General features: G+C 50.2%; 1 protein-coding gene across 1 annotated transcript; it reads right to left on the reverse strand.

Moving 5' to 3' along the window:
• Positions 1-1383: 1383 nt before the first annotated feature.
• CDCP2 (CUB domain containing protein 2) lies at positions 1384-21022 on the reverse strand. Its single transcript, XM_067712403.1, has 6 exons — positions 20944-21022; positions 13018-13365; positions 9828-10163; positions 8448-8801; positions 4807-4985; positions 1384-2110 (listed from the first exon to the last, which is right to left on the reverse strand). The coding sequence occupies exons 1-6, from the start codon at positions 21020-21022 to the stop codon at positions 1784-1786; spliced, it is 1623 nt and encodes a 540-aa protein (XP_067568504.1). The 3' UTR covers positions 1384-1783.
• Between the last annotated feature and the right edge of the window lie 1656 nt (positions 21023-22678).

Below are 22678 nucleotides of genomic sequence, written 5' to 3' on the forward strand. Positions count from 1 at the left end.
CCTGGAACTTTGGTCCCATTCTGCAGGTGGGTATATCAAGGCTCATAGCATCAAAGTGGCTCGCTCAGGCTCACTCAATTAAAAAGAAGAGTGTGGACTTGAGCCCAGTTCTCCCAACGTGCAGGCTACTCTTTTTCCCTTGCTTGATTCATTTCTTGCTATATCAGCTCTTTTCTCTCTAGGTCTTTTCTCTGCAAATTACCAACTTCTCTGCCCTCCCTGTCCCTGATTTGGCTACACTTGACTGTAAGCCTCTTGAAGTCAGCAATCTCTTTTGACTTGCTCCTCTCTGTATGCCTGGAGCCTGTCGCAGCAATAGGCACAAGGCTAGAAACCAGTGGATGTTTGTTGGATTGTTGAAGGGATTGTAATTGGACTACAATTTTTTAAATTGATGTCAGTGGTCGGCACGGTCAATTTGGAGATTTTTGTTATTATGAAAGTGATTCATTATGTAAATATAAAGGTGAACAGGGGAAATTCATGTATTATAAATGTATTTTTTGTTTATTTTTCATTAACAAGACTGCTCCACTTCTTTGGCCTCTCCCCTTGCAGAGCACAGGCTCCGGATGCGCAGGCTCAGCGGCCATGGCTCACAGGCCCAGCCGCTCCGCGGCACGTGGGATCTTTCTGGACCGGGGCACGAACCCGCATCCCCTGCATTGCTAGGCAGACTCTCAACCACTGCGCCAGCAGGGAAGCCCTCCACTTCTTGATATATAGGGCTCTGGGGAGTGCTGGACCAATTCGCATAAGGATGCCAGAGGTCTTCTCACAGGGAAGCATTGGAAATCCAACCCCTGGTCACTGTGGTGCGAACTTAGAAAAATGTGGGTGGACTGGAGTAGCTCTGAGTGAAGTCCAATGGCAGGAGAAAGTCCAGAGGGCTCAACAGAGAGTTCAGCTGGAGGAGAAGGATGGGCTAGTAATCTGAGCTCAACATCAGGGTGAGGACAGAGACACATGGGACTTCCATCAGTTTTTCAGTCAAGGATCATGGTTTATTTAAGGAAAAATACCAACATGAAAGAGACACCAGTCCTCAGCCTCCAGCCTCACTACTGAGCATAGTATGGGCCTGCCTGTGGTTTATACTCTAGGGGTCTGTCCATCCAGTGGACAGGCATCCACCAGGATGCCCAAGACCAGTCTTCAACAGCGCCACCATGTGGCAGGGGCTAAAGCAACAGCACTAGGCAGGGTTTCAGCTTCTTCTCTCTGTTCCTGGAGTTTGGAGGCAGGACTAATCTGCTTTAGATAAAGTCCTCAGGGTTCCTGGATCAGTTCAGGAGAGTGGAGGCCCCTGGATGGATACCGAACTTCCTGCTAATGAATGCTTAAGATGAGCAATTAGTCAGAAAATTAGGAGGGGTCTTATTGGTATCCTGAGCTGGTGAAGCAGTCATACAAGTTATAGAACAAGTCAGTTTTATCAACTCTGTCGCCAGTGACCACAACTATCTATGCTGACAAATACACACAGCAGAGTTCTTTTCTATAGCAGAAAATCTTCAAAATTAATAACAACAACAACAACTGCACACACATGCATGGCATGCTATAGTTTACGCAGCTCTTATCCATCCTCTTCTCTGAGCCTCACGCCAGCCCTGTGAGATAAGCAGGGCAGAGTAAAGGTCCCCAGGAAACCGAGGCTCAGAGGGGGATAGTGACTTGCCCATGGTCATCATAAAGTCAGCAAGGCCTGGTCCTGCCCCTGTTGTGGGGTGCCCAAGCTGCCTCCCAGGGATGCCAGATGCCACTTCCCTACCCTCCCTGCTTACAGCAGCATCAGGACCACTATGGCAATGACCATGAGGACTCCAGCCAGGATGCAAAGGCCCAGGAAGATGATGTCACTGGTGTCCTGGGCCACCATGGCCACGGGGCCCTCCAGTGCCTCTGCCTCGTCCCTGGGTGGTGCCTCCTGAAGGTGCTCTGCCGTGGCAGCATAGGGCCCAAGCCAGTGGGAGCCGGACAGCAGGTGGACAGAGGCCTCCTTTCGCCTCGGCTCACAGCGGACCTCGTATTCGTGGATATCCTCCTGCCCACCGGCTGAGAAGTCGATGTACAGCACGCTGACGATCACTGAAGTGTTATTTCTTCTCTGTGGGGGTCAAGGGGCACTTGCTCACACCTGAAGGGGCCAGGGCTGACCCTGTTCCCCTGGATATGTAGGCACTGAGTGCCAAGGGGGCACAACTCCAGAGCCTGGTTTCCAGTCCCAGCTTGGCTACTGACTCCCTTCCCACTCAGAGCCTGTGTCCCCACCTGTAAAAGAGGCACTACGACGGTGTCTGAAAAGACAATATATATTTGATGGGTCAGTGCTGGCTCTGGCTTGAAGGACGTGGTGGCTATGAAAGACAGTAACAGTAACAACAGGGACATTCGCCATGTTCCAGGCTCTGCATTTTAAGGGCATTATCTCATTTAATTCTCACAACAACCCTCTCTTATTTGTACCATTAATATCCCCATTTGCCAGATAAGGAAAATGAGGCCCAGAGGTTAAATCCCTTGTCTGAGGTCACACAGCACACAGTTGACAGGGAACGTATTCTCTTCCAGATCTGCCTGATTCTTAACTGTGCTCTTAGCCATCACACCTCACTCAAACCAAAGACTGTAGAACCAAAGGGGAATTTCAGGACATCTAGTTCAATCTCCCTTCCTTGGCAATTTACAGATGTGGCTACTGAGGCCCCGCAAAGGCAGTAATTTGCCCAGAGTTAGATCCATAAGCCGAGTCTCCTGCCTCCCAGTTAGATGCTCTGTCCCTGGTGTTACGGGACTTTCCTTATGGAATCGTTTTGCCCAATTATGTCTGCAGCAATTATGTGTCCCTGTGGCTGAGTGCTGTTCAGCCCAGTAGCACCACCCTGGGGTTGGGAAGAGCCATTGAGGAGTGTGATGTGGGGAGCCCGTCACATTTCTGCCCTCCCCACCCCCATGGATGAAGGAGGCAGGACTTAGGACACCCTGAGACAGTGGAGTGTTTGGGCTGGGGACTGAGGGACAGCATTTTGACGGGCAGTCTGGTGTGGTCTGGATCGGGTGCTGCAGTGATGCTGGGCTACTCTCCCCACCCACCCCTAATCTAGAGCAGCCGTTACACTCCTCAGGCCGCCCAACTGCCCCGTCCAGTCATGGCTCTTCTGAGCTGAGGCTTCTCTAAAATCCAAAGCTGCCCAGAACAGAGCAAACGGGCGTGACCTGCAGGAAGCTGCCATCGTTGGACGCTGGGTGGTCCTTTTGGGGAAGGCAGTGAAGGGGAATCACGGGTCTGGAGTTTCATGGACCAGATGACCTTGTGGGTCTCTCCCAACTCTGGACTTCCCAAAAGCTCTGAGTCCATGTCCCCAGAGGAGCCTCCTGCATTGTGCCCTCAGCCTGTCTACCACCACACCCTCTGAGGAGAACCGGTGTCCTGGACTTTTGTGACACAGAATCGGAAAAAGAAAGACAGAACCTGAGAGTGGAAGGGGACCCAGTGAAAGGACCGAAGTGAATCCACATACTAAAGAAGGGAGGGAAAAATCACACAAAACAGGTGTGCGGGGAAGTTTCATGGGGTTTTGATGAGTGAGACTTGAGGAGGAAAGAAAGTCCACACGAATGTGGTGTTAACGGTTATGAAATCAAGTCTCTGTGGTTCTTAAGAGATGCACAGATAGGCTGTCATGGCTTTTGGCCATTTGAACTGTGCATCTTTGAAAGCAACTCAATGCAGAGACTGGTCCTCATGGGTCTAGGACTTACAAGTGTTACACTAAGAATCCATGAGTCTGAGGCTCTCAGTTTTTATGTTTCCATGATATTGATGCCAAGATTCTATGATTATGTGATTATGAGACCTTGAGTGTCTGTGAGTTCTTTGTTCTAGATTTCATGATTCCTTGCTTCTGGGGTTCTCTGTCTCCATCATTTTATGACTCTATGGAATGTGGTTTGGCCCCCAGAGAAAACCCCAAGGGGATTTAGGGCATGGTGCAGAGGTGAGGGCAGATTATCCTGGCAGCTAAGACTGACTCCCACTTCTCCTCTGCTCAGGTTAAAAGGATGATGGCCGCCAGGAGGCTGGGGAAGCAGAGGGTGGACTGGAGGGGCCAGAGGCATACATTCGGTTAATGTTGGGTGGTGGGGAAATACGGTTGCTGGAAAGCACGTGATTTCTGCCAAGACAGTCTAACGAATCCCCAGATTCGTCACCAAGGCTGGGGTGTTGTCCCCGATGGAGACCACTGTGCCTTCTCCGCCTTTCCCCTTCCCAACCTGTCCCTGAGAATCCAAACATCCAGGGTTCCTGGGCCACTACCAGGTGACTCTGAGGGCCCCAAGCCTGGGTTCTAGGCCTCCGAAATACAAGGCTAGTAGAAAAACCTCATTTGTACACCTCGCTGCCTTTGGAGGGAGGCGGATCCTGTCTCTCGAAGGGCCCCTTTGTTTGGCGGAGCCCAGCGAGGGATTTGGATCGCAAGGTTGGGGAGGGGGTGGGCAGGAGGCAGCAGCACCCAAACAGCTCTGTGCATTAGAGGGGTGGGGGCCGGGTGGCCCTGGGGAGCTCCAGGGGGGAGGGGGGGCAGCAGGAAGGCCCCCAGGAACAGTCAGTTCCCAGGACCTTGAGGGAGGGGCCTCCAGTAGGGGCTTTTGGTTGTCACCAGCTTGTGCAGCAGGACACCCCTTCTCTGTCTCCCCTGAGTTCTTTGCTGTGTCTACACTGAGCAAGCGTGTTGAGGTAAAATCAAGAGGGGCTGAGTTCTGCATCCAGGCTCGTGCCCGCCCTCCTCCCCCAGCCCCTACCTGAGACTCAGTGCCGCAGGTGTCAAAGCGGGCCTGGATCCGGAAGTTGCTGCCGACTTCCTGAGCAGCGCAGCTCCGGCTGCCCAGGTAGACTTTGGTCCGTTCTAGCGGGGCCACTGCCTGCGCGGAGATCAGGATCTGGAAGTCCGTGCGGGAGCAACTCACGTTCATGGGGACCACTGAGGATGGACGGGAGTGGGGAGCTGGAGGCCATGGGGGCAGGCGGTCTGACCCCCACGCTCTCCAAGCCCCTATCCAAAGGGTGGTGGATGGAAAACCGAGGCCCAGAGAGGGGATGGCTCTTAAGCAGTCCTATGAGGACGTTTTACACGCGTTACTCCATTTAACTCCATCAAACTATGAGTTCCAGGGCAGGCCCCCTGCCTACTTCTCAGCGCCCTCTGAGCCCAACACAGAGCTTGGCAGGTGCAGCGAATGCTGAATAAACGACTGACTGACTGAATGAATGAATATTCTTAATCATAATGAAAGCTATTTTGGCTGATCATGTTTGCCATATACCAGGCAATTCATTCAATCATTTAAGAAGTATTTATGGCCCACTATGTGCAGGCGCTATTCTAAACACAAGAGAAAAACCAGCCACAAATGCCTACCCTCTTGGAGCTCACATTCTAGTTGAGTGAGGAGGCAGTAAATATGTAATATACACCTAAGCGTCAGAGTAGTCCGAAGGAAAATCAAGCAAAGAAGAAAGACGGGGAGTGGGGAGAGCAGAACGTGTGTGGGTGAGGGTTGCAGTGGCTGCAGTTTGAAAAGGGTGGTGAAGGAAGCCCCACTCTCCCTCCTCATGATGACGCCTTGAGGTGGACATGACTAAACGCATTTGAAAGTTTGGGAACCCGGAGCTCTGAGAGGTGAAATTGTCGGCAGTGGCTAAGCCAGGATGTTAATCATTGCGTCTGTAAGATCCCACAGTTCCTGGTCTCTCCACCTTATGTGGTGGCTCCCTGCAGCCCCTCCCAGCCAGGCCTGTGTGACTCTAAGTGTCTGGGCTCGTGCGAGCCTGTGTGTGCGTGCACGCGTGTGTGTACGGAGGCAGTGCGTGCTGGGGCAGGGGGGAGGGTAGGGGGAAGGAAGCTGGGTGGCTGGCAGGAGGAAAAGGAAAGAGCTGGTAGGCAGAGGCCTGGAAGTCTCAACCCCTCTCCGGGAAATGCCTCAGACATATATCAGCCTCTGGTGTCTGGGCAGTCGGGGATTTATGGGCCCGCCGTCTCCCACGATGATCTTGGTGATGCTGAACTGTGTGTCACCCCTGATTGATGCCGAGGCTGTCCTCCAGCTGGGAGGCCGCCTGCAGCCTGGGCCACATCTGGAGCCTGGCCCAGCACTAGTGCAGTGTCTGACCCTGGGCTCCCACAGCCATCGGGGAGGTGTCTCTGGAGGCACCAAAAGGAGAAGGAGCTTGTCCAAGATCACACACAGCTGGGAGAGGACCCAGGACCAGAAATAAGATCAGCAGAGTAAAAGGGACTTCTCAGCTCCTTCAGTCGATATTTTCATTTTACTGAGACCCGCAGAGAGAAAGCGACTTGCCAGCTAGATGGGGCAGAGCCCCATGGCACCTGGCTCTCTGAGTGCACTCTGGGAAAGGGGTCACTCTAACAGAGGGACAGCTCTCCTCCAGGTTTATGGATGGAGATAACTGAGGCCCACAGAGGGAGCGTCTGCCCAGGTCACTTTGCTGCCACTAGCTTGCTGCAGCTCTACCGTTTCCTTAACCATCCCTGGGCCCCCAAACTCCTCTTGCACATGGGTAAGGAAAGAGGAAGAAGGACTTCCCTGGTGGCACAGTGGTTAAGAATCCTCCTGCCAATGCAGGGGACACAGGTTCGAGCCCTGGTCCAAGAAGACCCCACGTTCTGCAGAGCAACTAAGCCCATGCACCCCAACTACTGAGCCTGCACTCTAGAGCCCGCGAACCACAACTACTGAAGCCCGCACGCCTAGAGCCTGTGCTCCGCAACAAGAGAAGCCACTGCAATGAGAAGCCTGCGCACCGCAACGAAGAGTAGCCCCCGCTCGCTGCAACTAGAGAAAGCCCGTGTGCAGCCACAAAGACCCAACACAGCCAAAAATAAATAGAAAGAAAGAAAGGAAGAGAGAAAGAGAGAAAGGAAGAAAGAAAGAAAGAAAGAAAGAAAGAAAGAAAGAAAGAAAGAAAGAAAGAAAGAAAGAAAGAAAGGAAGGAAGGAAGGAAGGAAGGAAGGAAGAAAGAAAGGAAGAAAGAAAGGAAGAAAGAAAGAAGAGGAAAGACTTTTTTTTTTTTTGGTTGCACTGTGTGGCATGCAGGATCTTAGTTCCCTGACCAGGGATCAGACCTGCGCCCTCTGCATTGGGAGCATGGAGTATTAACTACTGGACCACCAGGGAAGTCCTGAGGAAAGATCTTTTGAATGCAGACCAGGACTGAGACACATAAGGGAAAGAAATCCACACTCAGCAAGGATGCCCTCGGAGGCAGGCACTGTGACCTGTGTTACCTCATTTCATCTTAACGACCGCCTATCTAGAGCATCCATCAACTCCTCCCACAGGTGAGCACCGTTGGATGGTCAGTAAATGGCAGCATTTGGCTGAGGCCCCCGTCCGTCTGAGCTCAGTCCTGGGCCTCCTCCCCAGGCCCTGCTTAGCCACACAAAAGGCAAGGGTGTGAGTTCTAGCCTTGGCTGTGCCACTCCCCGTGTGACAGCAGTGAAAGTTGTTTCCTCTCTGCACCTCTGTTTCTGCACCTGCACAACAAGAGGCTCTAGCCTCGTCAGGCAGAGGGCAAAATGGGTCCAGAGCACAGGCATTTCTGGGACCGTGGCCCAGGGAAGGATGATGAGAGGAGGGGATAGATGATAGCTGCTGTCAGCTGGCAAATCTAACTAGCACTATGGAGGATGGAAAAGCTGAGTGCTAAGTTCCCTAGCTCTTCAGCTAGGCATGGCCATATGACCAAGTTCAAAATAATGAGAACAAGAAGAAGTCTTTTGAGGGCTTCCGAAAATGCTTTTACTTTCCTGATAAAGGAACATTTGTGGCTGGCACCTCCCTTACCTTCTTCCAGCCTTGAACATGGACATGATGTCTGGAGTTGTGGCAGCCATCTTGTGGTCATGAGGTCAAGAGAATCCCAGACATATCAGCTGGGACACTGTTGAGTCCCTGAACCAATACAGCAGCTGCCTAGCTCTAGGCTTCTTGTTGTGTAAGGAAACCAAAGGTCATTTTCTCAAACCACTGTCAGTCAGGACTTATGACTGTACAAGCAAGGTTGGTCAGCATCTCCATGATTATATCAATTGTTTTCCATAAATAGTATTACCATATCTTGTGTATTATCCCTGGATACAGAGGATTAATCATAGTACAAGAGAGGCCAGGGGCCCATGGAGGAAGGTGACAGATAGGGAGGAATTAGGAATTGTGGATTTAGAAGCTGGAAAAATAGGGCACTGTAATAGTGAAAATAAGCAAGGGCCACGTTGATATAGCCTCAGAGGTCCCAGGACGGGAGTCCGCAGTGGTGCAGCCAACCGAGAAGTTGGTGAGATGGAGGAAGGAGGCTGCAAAGACCAGGAACCACGGCCTCACCTTCCCCCACCAGCACGCCCATACCCTCAACCCCAGCTGACCTCCAATGTAGGCCACAGAGAAGCCCCTGCGGGTGGTGCTACGGTCTGTGTGCAGCAGAAGCAGGAGCTGGTTGTGGCTCGAGGTGACCGGTGGTGGCAGGTGGTGGCCACACCAACTGCCCAGCAGGGGCGCCTCCTCGCTGGCCCCGTCGAAGGCTGCCAGATGGTCAAAGTCACAGGTCTTGGTCAGGCTGTTGGGGCCCTCCAGTTCCAGGTCCAGGAAGAACACTTTGACCCGGTAGCCAAGAGACAGGCGGATGGTCCAGTGGCACCGGATGTGGTTGGGGTAGGAGCTGGGGTACTGTGGGCTGGAGAAGTTGCCCCGCACTGCCGTGTATACCTCCTGGCATTCTCCTGGGTTGGGGAGAGCAGGACAGAAGGAGCAATGGTGAGAAGGGTGGAGACTGTCACCCTCTGCAGCTACAGCTTGGGCAGTAGGTGCTATAGGGTCCTTAAGCCACCCTGGCAGGTTGTGGGCACCATGGCCAGAAAACCAGACAACTGATCCCAAAGCCTGCTTTAAACTGAAACTAGCTGAAAGCGGAGACTGTCATTCCAATTGGTAAACCATTTCATGAGTGTTGACCCTGATAGGAATTCAATAACAATGCCTAATACCTCTCCTCGGAGTTGAGTCCAACTTGGACTTGACAGACAAGGTGGTTCATGACCTGACCTTGCCCTTTTTCTCCCTGCCCCTCATCCAGCCCTACCTTCCAGCCTCACCAAATATTTCCTAGTAGTACAAGCACACAAATCCTCTCTGTCCTCCGTGCCTCTGCACATGCTCATCCCTCTGCTTGGAACACTCTTCCCTTTCTTCTGCCACTGGCTAACACCTTCAAAGCACTGCTCAATTCTCTCCTCCTCCAGGAAGTCATCCATGATTCTTACTGTTAGACAGCACAGATCACAGTGCATTGTCATTGTCTGTTTCCTTCTCTATCTCCTCCACTAGACAGTTTAATTCCCAAGGGTTCATTCATTCATTCATACAGACATTAATTGAACACCCTCTATGTAGCAGGTACAAAGATAAGTCCATAGGAACTCACAGTCAAGCAGAGGAAATCAGCATGCAAACCAGGTACAGAAGTGATGTGTTAGATCATCGCTATGAGAAAACTTCTCTAAGGAGTTGAAGGAAGGGAATAATTCTGAGTGAATCAAGGAGGCTTCCCAGAGGAGGTGACATGCTTGTGCCTTGGCATCGGCCAGACGGGAGAGGGTGTGCTAGAACATTTCAGGCAGAGAAAGAGCAGGAAGTGTAAGGCCCAGAGGCAGAAGAGTACGACCCCTCCCCACCCCGCCACAGGCGTGATGGGGAGGCAGGAGCCCAGCACACACAGGGCGCTCAGCGTGCAGCTCCGGCCCTCCTACCTGAGAAGTAGTAGGCCTTGAAGCCCCGGCCCCCGATGTTAAAGTCAGACTTGAAGACCACCTGCAGCTCGTGGCCCAGCGACACGAGCGTGGGGGGCCTGGAGCTGCCGCAGTAGTGGTGCCCATGGGCGGGGCCGGGCCCCTCAAGCACAGCCACGTAGTCGTAGGTGCACTGCTCGCTGCCCTCCACCTGGAAGTCCACGAAGACCAGCTTGACGGTGGCGGGGCCAGAGGCTCGGATCACCCAGCGGCACTCCACGTTGTTGGGGTAGTTGTTGGGGTGCTCGGGGCTGGTGAGGACCCCCGACAGGCCCGTCAGGACGCCACCACACACATCTGCAAGGGAGCCCGCTTGAACCAAACTTTCTCCCTCCCTGTGGCTCCCCCATCTCCTCCCTTGGGAAATGCCACGCCCACAGGTGTTCACGGGATTCTTGTCACCACCCACAGAGCGCTTGGTAAGTGACAGGCACAGGCCATCTTTCTAGGCCATCACCATAACCCCATGAGGAACGCACGGTGGTTTCCCCCATTTTACAGCTGAGAGACTGGAGGCAGAGAGAAGTTAAGTAACTTACTTGTGTGAGTTGGGCTTCACCTAGACTGAGCCCGAGACAAGGATTTGAGCCCAAGTAGTTCATCTGGGAGAGACAGAGGACCGCAGATGGGCAGCGAGGGAGAGAGGGTGGGGGAGCGGGGGCATTCCCCAGAATCGAGGCTGAGGGCCGCTGGGGGTAGAGGTGACCTGCCAAAGCTTCAGAAAAAGCCCTGAAGCAAAGAGATGTGGAGATTGGCAAGAGCCATTGCAGTGGCAAGGCCCCAAGGGACAGGGCAGGACCCTGACAGCAGGTCACCCCCTGGTATCAGGGAGGGCAGGATTTGACTAACTTCAGAGTCTGTGCACTTGACCTTATCAGTCTCACTGTCCCCTCCTACCAGGCTAGTGGAGCATAGAGGCTGAGGTACCTGAGACCAGGAACATTATCAAATCTCCCGAACAGATGAAGAAACTGAGGCTTAGAGGGAGGATCTAAAGGAGTAGAGATGGGCTTGACGTCTGAAGACAGGTCTCCTCTCAGCTCAGTCTTCTATTGCTGTGTGACCGTGGACAAGTAACTCAGCCTCTCTGAGCCTCATGGGAATATTAGAAATCATAAGACCTGTTCAGACTGATCCACCAGGCTCAGACGCATGCTGAGTTTAATAAGTTTCTGGTGAAAGCCCTTTAGAACCCAGTGTAGCCAGTACAACTGGGAGCTAGGTGATAATGAATGCCAGGACTAGCTGGAGGCCACCAGCAGGGAGGGGCACACTCGGTTGTGTCTCCTGAGACTCCAGAATCCCACTCCGTGGCATGGCTGTGTGAACAGAGCACTGTGCTGGGCGGCTAAGGCCTTGACTTCTTGTCCCAGTTTCCCCTTCCCAGATGTGTGACCTTGGGAAGGCACATTCCCTCTCTGGTCTCAGGTGTATTGTTTGTCAAATGAGAGGGCAGGTTTTGACAGTCTGTGAGATCCCGTCCGCTGTCAATACCCTCAGCAGAGACTTTCAAAATGTGTTCTGGGGCTCCACGGTAGCCCCAGGGCATCTATTTGCAGACATCTGGTGTAAATGTCCTTCTTTTTCTGTATTCAAACTATTTTTTAATTCAATGAAAGATAGCATCCACAGTCACATATCTTATATGTAAAAATTTAACTAATCGGAGGCCATCAATATTTACTTATGTTTTCAATGATTGGCTTATAATAAGTAAACGTTAAAAATATGAACTTATAAATGCTTACAACAAAAATGCTGCCTTTGGGACTTCCCTGGTGGCGCAGTGGTTAAGAAGCCGCCTGCCAATGCAGGGCACACGGGTTTGATCCCTGATCTGGGAAGATCCCACATGCCACGGAGCCACTAAGCCCGTGTGCCACAACTACTGAGCCGTCGCACTACAACTATTGAGCCCTCGTGCCACAACTACTGAAGCCCATGCGCCTAGAGCCTGTGCTCCACAACAACAGAAACCACCGCAATGAGAAGCCCACGTACCGCAAAGAAGAGTAGCCCCTGCTCACCACAACTAGAGAAAGGTCACGCACAGCAACGATGACCCAATGCAGCCATAAATAAATAAATAAAATTATTTTTTTTAAATGCTGCCTTTATCTCTTTTACATATCAGGGATTAACATAAGGTTCCATTTGATATAAGGGTACTCTTGTTTTAAAAAGTATTGGAAAACATTGCACATGGTATTATAACTTTGATACCCTAAGAGTCTAAAAATCTAGGGATCTAAAACTCCACTGCTATGATTAGATCGGTCTGTGGTTCTTGTGTTTTTCCATTCTACAATACTATGCGTCCAAAGCCAGTGGGAGCTGGTGTCTGGCTTTGGAGGCATAGAACTGTGTGCACCCTCGCCTCGGCCCTGATTGCTGTTGGTGAACCCCGCGCACCAGGAGCCTCTGTGGAGTCTATTGCTTGAGCTGTTGTGAGGAAGGCCTTTGGTTTTGGCCTTGGGAGAAGGTAGGAGGTTTGAGTCTGTGCAGAGAAGCCTGAGGAAAGAGGAATGAGTCAAGGAGAAAGAAAGGCAAGGAGGGTGAAGCCTCTGCTCCCCTCACTAGCCTGAGGGGTAGGCTCCAAGCCTGGCTGGGGGAGGGAGGGGTTAGGGATCACTATATAGGAGGCGAGCTCAGGAAAGGCTTTGGGAGGGAGAGCGTCACCAGCTCCATGCAGACGCCCATGCACCTTCCACTCCGAGGACATGATGGGGAGGGGGAGAGAATCCTGTGCCCGTGACATGAGATGCCACAGAGGGATCAGCAGCAGTGGCAACACGGTGTCCCCTCCAGTGTCCTGATGTCATGTATGGGGTGAGAAGGACAAGGATAGGAGAGCGCGAGAGGCCTCATTCCTGAGCACAGTGAGACCCTCCGAGGACTCCCGGAATAACGGAGGGATACGTGGGGAGTGTTGCCATGAAGGTGGGAACACACAACCACCAAGACTACCAATAGAAAAAAAACCCACCACCAACAGAGGCTGCCTTTGTCCCATGAGCTATGAGAGCAGGGGCATCCAGATTACAGAGCAGCCTACACGCTAAGATGCTGAGACCCTGCCCGTCACCTCACCCCGCCGCCCTCCCCCCATCCCCACCCAGGGCCACCCTCTCTACTGCCAAATCCCCCTTGCCTTTCTGGTAGCCTGCAGAAAAGCCTCGGCTGGCCACGTGCTTGTCTGAGTGGAAGACCACAGACATGACGTTCCAGGAGGAGGCGAAGGGCGGTGGGGGCACCTGGCCGCAGAACCTCCCCAGCAGGTTGCCCTGGTCCCCGGAGGCCCCGTTGTAGATCTCCAGGAAGTCGAAGCTGCAGGTGTCATGGTACTCCAGGTCGAAGGCGTGGAAGGTGAGCAGCACGGAGGAGCCCTCAGCTACCACAATCAGCCAGATGCACTCCGTGTTGTAGGGGTAGAGCCTGGGAAAGTTGGGGCTGGAGAAGTTTCCAGAAGGTGCTGAGAGCACACCCCCACATTTGACACCTGTGGTGAGAGGCAAGAATGTCTCAGAGTCAGCCCTGGGGTCGTGGGTAGTGGCCCAGCTCCAAAGCGGGTTCTTTGGGATGGGATGAGGGAGCATGAGGTCATGGCCCTAAGTCAATTCATTTATTCATGTAGCTGTTCATTCATTTACTTATTCTTCAAATACTTGCCAAACATTCTTTTATTCATTCAAGAAATATTGTTTGAGTGCTAAGCATTGTTTTAGGCGCTGGGGTTACAGCAGGAACAAATAGACTAAAATTCTGGTGGGGAAGACAAATAATAAAGATAATAAGGAAACTATAGAGCATATTAACTAGTGATAAGTGATCTGGAGAAAAATAAAGCAGGGAAAGGAGATAAGAAGTGTCAGGTGGGACTATAATTTTAGGCAACTGCTAGGCACTAGAGATGTGCACTGGGGAATTCGAAAATTAAAAATAATATTACCTGCTGCCATCCTGAGTGAAAATGTGCACAGAGTACTACAAAGTTAAAACTACATTCTTTTTATTATTATTATTATTTATTTATATTTTTGGCTGCGTTGGGTCTTTGTTGCCGCGCACGGGCTTTTTCTAGTTGCGGCGAGCAGGGTCTACTCTTTGTTGCAGTATCCGGGCTTCTCATTGCAGTGTCTTCTTTTGTTGCAGAACCCGAGCTCTAGGCGCGCAGGTTTCAGTAGTTGCGGCACGTGGGCTCAGTAGTTGTGGCTTGCGGGCTCTAGAGCTCAGGCTCAGTAGTTATGGCATGCGGGATTAGTTGGTCCGTGACATGTGGGATCTTCCTGGACCAGGGTTCGAACCTATGGTCCCTGCATTGGCAGGCAGATTCTTAACCACTGCGCCACCAAGGAAGTCCCCCAAACTACATTCTTATATGTACATATTTGCTTATATTTTGAAAACAATGGAAGGAAACTAATAAAAATTGTTCTCTGACACAGGAAGATGTAAGCCAAGGGGAGGAAACAGGCGCGACTGCTAGACCTCTTTAAATGCAATTTATTTGATAATTTTAACTTTATAATCATGAGTAATTTTTAATATAATTTTTAAATTATCAAAAATATTTAAGTAACCCATATGCCAAACTAAAACAAATAAGCTTAACTATATGTCAAGTTGGAGGCACATTCACATGGGAAAAATGATTTCAAACGATGTTGAAATACACTATTTTGACTGTACCTTCCTAGTGGAATAGATCCCAAGAACAAAATGAAACACACAAAAAAATTAAACTATATTCAGTAGACTTACTATTAGTGGTAATAGTGAATACCGTTATTTTACAATATTTTAAATATTGGAGTAAAGGAAGTATGTTAATGTCAATAGAAACTAAGATTTGCAGTGTAAGAGGAGAGCGATACAAGTATAGAATTAAAAAACTAAGCAGAACTCTTGAGATCCTTAATTTGAATTGAAAACATCAGTACGAATTTGATTTATTTTTATTTCTAAAAATATTAATTTCCTAGCTTTGTTCATTAAAAACCCTAAAAGTGGGGCTTCCCTGGTGGTGCAATGGTTGAGAGTCTGCCTGCCGATGCAGGGGACACGGGTTCGTGCCCCGGTCCGGGAGGATCCCGCATGCCGCTGAGTGGCTGGGCCGGTGAGCCATGGCCGCTGAGCCTGCGCGTCCGGAGCCTGTGCTCCGCAACGGGAGAGGCCACAACAGTGAGGGGCCTGCGTACCAAAAAAAAAAAAAAAAACCCTAAAAGCAATGATATCCTGGTAGTATTTGTACCACTTGGACTTAGATTAGGATTATTATGTCCAACTAAATTAGCTTCGGATCGTTATGTCTAACTAAAATGAAGCAGGGCTCCTTAAAGAAATAGTCTAGGGCAGTAAATATACAAAATACGCTTGGGATATCTTGTCACACCAGAAAGTAAAGAAACTATTGGAACTGCTGGGATTGTGTCAAGAGACACAGAAACCTTCTTGAAGGGGCTCCCACTGGCTAAAGAAGGTATAATTTGAGCTTCAAAAAAATTTATTGCAGGGACTTACCTGCGGTTCAGTGGTTAAGACTCTGTGCTTCCAATGCAGGGGGCGCAAGCTCGATCCCTGGTTGGGGAACTAAGAGCCCACATGCCACCGGGAGTGGCCAAAAAAAAAAAATTTATTGCAGTGGGTTGGAACCCATCAAATATATAAAAATGAATGAATTCATAATACAACTAAAAGAAACTAAAAAGGAGATTATTGATTTCCTTTAGAGATTGCTCGGGCATGAACTCATTTTCTTCTTGTTACATGAAGAAAGAATTAAGCATTTACTTTGCCTTTCCTGTTACAAACTATATATATCAGGATAACCAAATAGCTGATGAAGAAAAATTGTTATTTAAAGAAGACTACAGAAAGAATAACAACATTAGAAAAACATAACTTTGCAAACCTTAATGGAATCATCATTATCGTTGTCTGTTCTAATCACTGAGAAAAAAGGTAACTGATGAGAGATAAAACCTAGTTGGTTGAGTAGGTAAATATTTTCTGTAAAATTCTTTCACCTTTGCTAATGTTTGTAAATTTTTATAATTAAAAAATGCCAAAAAAGTTACCTTTATAGGGAACTTTATAATAGATGGATCAGGCTAACAACCCCTGAACTCACTGACCAATCTCAACGTCAAAGTGAAACACTGAATAATTGGTGCCCTAATGAAACACCTGTAACATCTTCTTGGGGGGAATAAAAGGAACCTTAATCTAATGGAGTCTCTGGATCTGTCTATAAGTTAGAGTGACTATGGAAGCTAGAGGAACAATCTAAATGACACCGTGAGGACACATTCAGTCAAGTCCAGAGTGTGGGAAATTCTAATGACCCAGGTGCTTCAACAGTAAATAAAGTGGGGGGGGGGAGACACAACTGTTATATTAAAAAAGACTCAACTAGAAGAAAACATAGGAGGTAAGCTCCTTGACGTTGGTCTTGGCAATAATTTTTTGGATTTGACACCAAAGGCAACAAAAGCAAAAATAAACAAGTGGGACTACATTGAATGAAAAGCTCTGCACAGCGAAGGAAACCATCAATAGCGACTTCCCTGGTGGCGCAGTGGTTAAGAATCTGCCTGCCAATGCAGGGGACAGGGGTTCTGAGCCCTGGTCCAGGAAGATCCCACGGGCCAAGGAGCAACTAAGCTGGTGTGTCACAACTCCTGAGACTGTGCTCTAGAGCCCGTGAGCCACAACTACTGAGCCTGAAATCCACAACTACTGAAGCCTGTGCACCTAGAGCCCCTGCTCCACAACAAGAGAAGCCACTGCAGTGAGAAGTCCGCGCACCTCAACAAAGAGTAGACCCTGCTCGCCGCAACTAGAGAAAAGCCCATGCGCAGCAGAGAAGACCCAACACAGACAAAAATAAATAAATATAAAGAGGAAGGCTTTCAACTTCTCCATTAAAAAAAAAAAAATGAGTAGAGGACTTCTCTGGTGGCACAGTGGTTAAGAATCTGTCTGCCAATGCAGGGAACATGGGTTCGAGCCCTGGCGCAGGAAGATCCCACATGCCGCAGAGCAACTAATCCCATGCTCTACAACTACTGAGCCTATGCTCTAGAGCCTGCAAGCCACAACTACTGAGCCCATGTGCTGCAACTACTGAAGCCCGCATGCCTAGAGCCCATGCCCCGCAACAAGAGAAGCCTGTGCACTGCAACGAAGAGTACCCCCACTCGCCGCAACTAGAGAAAGGCCGTGCAGCAACGAAGACCCAACGCAGCCAAAAATAATAAATAAATAAAATAAAATAAATTTAAAAATGTAAAATAAAAATAAAATGAGTAGAGAAACTGAATAGGCAGTTTTCCAAAGAAGGCATACAGATGGCCAACAGGTACATGAAAAGGTGCTCAACATCACTAATCATCAAGGAAATGCAAATCGAAACCTCAGTGAGATATCACCTCCCATCTGTTAGGATGGCTATTATGTAAAAGACAAGAGAGTAACAAGTGTTGACAACGATGTGGAGAAAAAGGAACCTTTGTGCACAGTTGGTTGGAATGCAAACTGGTGCAGCCTCTATGACAAACGATATGGAGGCTTCTCAAAAAATTAAAAATAGAACTCCATATGATCCAGCAATTCCACTTTGGGTATATTTCAAAGGAAATGGAAACAGGGTATCAAAGAGTTATCTGCATTCCCATCTTCATTGCAGAATTATTCACAATAGCTGAGATATGGAAACAACCTAAGTGTCCATCAACAGATGAATGGAGATACATACGACATGGAATATTATTCAGCCTTGAAAAAGGCTGCTATTTACAGCAACATAGATAGACCTTGAGGGCATGATGCTAAGTGAAATAAGCCAGACAGAGAAAGACGAATACTGCATGGTATCACTTATATGTGGAATTTAAAGCGTCAAACTCATAGAAACAGAGAGTAGAAAAGTGGTTGCCAGGAGAGAAGTTGATTAAAAAAGAGAGAGAGAGACTGAGAGAGAGAGAGAGAGAGAGTGAGGGAGGGAGACTTGAGTCAAATATCAACCGAAAGCAATGTGTGGACCTTGTCTGGATTCTGAGTTGAAAAAAAAATCGCAATGGGATTTTTTTTTTTTTTTTTGCCGTAATGGGGAAAATTGAACATGAGCTGAGTATTAGATAAAATTAAAGAATTATTATATCATTATAAAAATATTGGGAATATCTATCTATCTATATATATATATCTGTTAGATATACTCTGAAATATTTATGGGTGAAATAGTGTGATATCTGAGATTGTCTTTAAGTTTCTCTGATCTGTCCCCCTAAAATGGGGGTAAGGGTAGGATAGAAGAGCCAAGAAAGGCAGAATGTTGATAACTGTTGAAGATGGTTGATGGAGACATTGGGATTTATTATACTATTTTCTCCACTTTGTGTGTGAAAATTTTCATACTTAAAAGTTGAAAAAAATGACCTTCTCAGTGAGGCTTTCCCCAACCATCATATTTACAACTGAAATCCTCTCTCCATCCCTGTACCCCTTCTCTCCCTTTTCTGCTTTATTTTCTCCATCGCACCCATCACTGTCAAATGTACTATTTATTTCCTTATTTGTTTGGTTCACTGCCAAGTCTCTCTCCACAAAACTGTAAGCTCTATGAGAGCAGGGATTCTCGTCTGTTTTATTCTCTGCTGTCTCCCAAGCACCTAGAAGAGCTCCTGGTACAAAGCAGGTGCTCAGTGTATATTTGCTGAGTGAATGAATCAGTGAACAATCTTATATCATCCTCACAATATCCCCATAAAATAGGCAGCGCAGGTGTTATTGACTCCATTTAACAGATGAGAAAACTGAGGCCCAAAAAGGGAAGTTACTGCTGTAGCTGACATCTCCTGTTTTGTTCCACCCAGCCCTCATTCCTTCACCTCTTGCGACAACATGCCCTCAATTTTAGACACTGCTCCCTTCCCTTGCCTCCATGTGGTAACCCTCCCTCGTCTTTCCCAGGCCCACAGGAGGACACAGGATCCTAGCTGGGCAATCGGGGCCCTCAGCACTGCCACAGCGACTGGCCTGTGGGGTGCGCCTGTGCCACCAGAGTCCTGCTGCTGAGTGCCTGGATGAGAACCCTTTCCTCCCTGGTACCTAAGCTGGGAGTGAGAGCCCTGGGTGGACCCCGCTCAGGGCCCATTGAGAGAGCTTGTCAGCAAATGGCAAGAACCATGTGAAAAGAGGGAATGTCCCAGAACCCAAGCTGCCCAGCTCAGCTATACTCCCGCCTCCCTGGCACCAGCCACTGCATTTCTCTTCTTGCTTAAATTCATCCAGATTAGGTTTCTGTCCCTTGCAACCAGAAGCATCCTGAAGAATATACTTAACCGAAGTTCCTGTAAGAGACACATTTGCCAAGCATGTGCCCTGTACAGGCCTGTGCTGACTCATAACGGGCCCCTTCCTGGGGAGTTCCCAGTTGTGGGGTAAGATGGGGGGAGTTAGGCAAATGAGACAAAGCCATGTGGCGTGATTGCGCTGGGGCCACACGGGCTCTGGGGTCCAGAGGGAGCGGGGGCGGTCTTGCCAGGGCCAGCACTGTTGGGGGAGGGACACAGGGGAGTTGATGTTTGAGTTTGGCTAGAAGGAGCAAGAAGGCTTTGTGAGTTGGGGAAGATCTGGAGGGAGGAAATGGCATGAATAAAGGCTCAAACTCACAATCACTTAGCCTACCTGAGCCTCAGTCACGCATCTGTGAAATGGGGATAATGACCTTGCTGGGCGGCTGTGAACACGGATGAGAGAAAGCAGTGCAGAGGCTACAAGATGCACACCCAGCTCACATCAGGGCTCCCTGCCTGGCCCTGGGGACAGGCCAGGGCGGGAGCAATGTCTGATTCATGCCTCTATGGCAAGAGGACAGAGGGACATCCTGTTCATTGCCTGTCCTTGTCCTTCCCCCAGCCTTGCCCACTGGACGGGAAAAGCCGTGAGAAGGTTGGAGCAGAACTCCTGGTGGCCCAGGAGGCCCTGGGTCCCAGCACAAGTAGAGGTCTTGTCCGGCAGGCACCCTGAACTCCAGGGTCACCCCAAGGCCACTGAAGCCCCAGTGGCTAGAAATGGGAACAGTTAGCTTCTCCCACCACCCAGGCATGGGGTGAGACACCTGGGTGCCCAGGCCATCTCTGCCACCAACTAGGTGACTGGAAAGTTACGTGTCCTTCCTGAGCCCCCCTTGAACCTGCAGGAAGACAAGGCACTGGCAACCGCTGGCTGAGCCCCCGCTACACACACACCCCTTGAAGATGGCCCTGGCTTCCCAGACAGGCACACAGTGCTCAGAGGGCTGGAGCGGCACAAAGCGACCCGGGACCAGGGTGCCAGCAGAGGGTTCTAAGATCCCCAAGGAGGGAGTTTCTGAGGCTGATGAAGGGATACGGAAGTCTTCCTGGAGGAGGTGGTGTTTGACCTGAGCTTCATGGATGAGCCAGATGTTCTCAGGTAGAAAAAGAGAAAAGGGACCTTCCAGGCAGAGGGCACAGCGGGTGAAAGCCCTGAGGGTGAAGCATCTCCAGGAGGGGGTGTGATCCTCTGCCAGAGTATGGGATGCCCGAGGGACTCTGGGAACCGAGGTTGGATGTTATATAGAGATTGGAGCCAAACCTGGGAAGGCACTGAATGCCTTTGATTTCACTTGGCTGGCGATGGGAAAGTACAGCAGGCCCTCAGGAGGAAAATAAGGACTCATTCCAACAACAAATCTTTAATCGTTCTCTGAGCCATTCCCTTCGTCCTTGGTAAACATGTAATCTTGGACAGGTTACTTAACCTCCCTCTTCCTCAGTTTCCTCCTCTGTAAAAAGGAGGACTAATACCCACTTTGAAGCTGGTTGTGAAGATTAAATGCATTCATACGTGGAAAGCACCCAGCACACAGTGGGCACTTGATAAATATCGTCTTTCCCCATCTCAGAAGCAATACATCTTCAACTCGGCCAACTGCCCCCAAAAGGGCCTTCCGCTTTCTGGCCTTCCACATGGAAACCTCCTGAGACCCCGCTGCTACCTGCCACCCCTCTGCCCCCCTCCAGGTTTCCTGCCTGTCCCCAGCAGCTCCTACCTTCCATGGCTTGGGCCCTGGGGACTGGGCTCAGCAGTGTCACTGCCAGCAGCAGACAGAACTCCAGCTCTGCCAGCATCTCCTCGCTGGGGGCCCCGCAGGTCTGCCGAGCTTGGGGCAGGCCAGGACCTGAGGGTCTGGAGCAGGGGAAAGAGAGGTGAGGCTGAAAGGGCCTCCAAGTTAATGGTGGTGTGAATAATTCATCAGCACCTTGAATTAGTAAGCTGATCCCCAGGTGCTTCCCTCACTCCACCCTAAGGTGACGGATCTAGTGTCACCAGGTTGACACTTCGGAGGTCTGCACTGGCCACACTGGATGGGGAAGGGAAGCAACTTAGGGCTGGGAGGGAATTTGGTGGTGGAGAAAGGGCACGAGTTTGGGGGCTAGGCAGACCTGAGATCATCTCTCGTCAGCCTCCAATTGGCCAGGTGACCTTGAACAAGTCATCCAACTCCTCTAGGTCATCTGTCCAGTGGTACCATTCAGCCCTGCCTCTAGGGCTATTGTGGAAATGAAATGTGGTAACATACGCTAAAGCACACAGTGAGCGCTTGCTCTAGGTTTCCCTATCCCCCACCGATGGGGGAGTGGGACAGCATCCCTCAGACACGCTTAGATGAGCTCAGAGGGAGAGCGAAGGGAAGAATGCAGCAGGGACAACAGAATGGGAAAATCGTATAGGATAACTCCTAACGCAGTCATGGATCTGGGCCATAGTGTAAATTCTGGCCAAGGATATTAAATGTTCACCTTTTTATTGATCCACAAACCTGGCTTGAACATCACTATGTGCCAGGCCCTGTGCTAGGAGCTGGGCGGCAGCAATACCCTCAGGGGCGCCGTGTCCAACAGGAAACAGGATCTTTCAATTTCTTCTAGGAGCCCTATTTGGTTCAGTCCGGCCCAAGGCTCATTTCCTAAGCTCCTTCTCTGTGCAGAGCCTGCACCAGGCACAGGGCATCTGAGGTGAACATGGCATGTTCCTGCCTCCCAGTGAGGAGTCTGGGCTCTGGCTTGACAGACAAGTGCTGAATCCAGGCTCTACCCGTCACTGCTGGGCTGCGGGGGCCTCTCTGAGGCCCAGTCTCCTGGACCACGACAGAAGAGCAGTGCAGTGCCTGCAGTTTGTGGAGAGGATTAGATGAGATAATGTAGGGGAAGCCCAAGCCAGTGCCTGGCTCAGTACATAGGAGGAGTTTTATTGACCTCTGAGGAGCTCAGACATCCATCTTCCAGACCACGTGTTGCCTCTGGCCCAACCTTTTGTCAGGAGGTCCCCAGGGAGCCCTTTGCTGCCAGCATGGGAGGGAGGCCACCTGGAAGGTGTTCAACCAAGAGCATCGGGAATGGTCAGGCCTGAGGGATTGGCTTACCGGTGGGGCCTGATTGGCAGGAACAGAGAGGTTCTGTGTCCTGAGCCATCTGAGGGGACTGGAGCTTTTATTAAACACCTACTGTGTGTATGAGTAAGGGCGCTAACCCAGCGCCTGCTGAGTACTGGGCACGGTGCTGAGCCTCCCAGACCTGTGCTTGTGTCCCCCCAGTCTCAGAGGCACATATCGGACTCTCCATCTTGCAGAGGAGGAAGCTGAAGTGCAGAGGGTTTAAGCCACTGTCGTGGGTTGAGTTGCTTCACAAGAAGATCCTGTGGCAGGGAGTTGAGGACAAGGCGTTTATCCGGGAGGTGATCCCCGGAAGCACAGGTAGGGGATGGGGGCAGGGAGAGGGGAGTGA

This window comes from Pseudorca crassidens, chromosome 2 (genome assembly GCF_039906515.1).
Source record: "Pseudorca crassidens isolate mPseCra1 chromosome 2, mPseCra1.hap1, whole genome shotgun sequence".
NCBI classification, from domain to species: Eukaryota; Metazoa; Chordata; class Mammalia; order Artiodactyla; family Delphinidae; genus Pseudorca; species Pseudorca crassidens.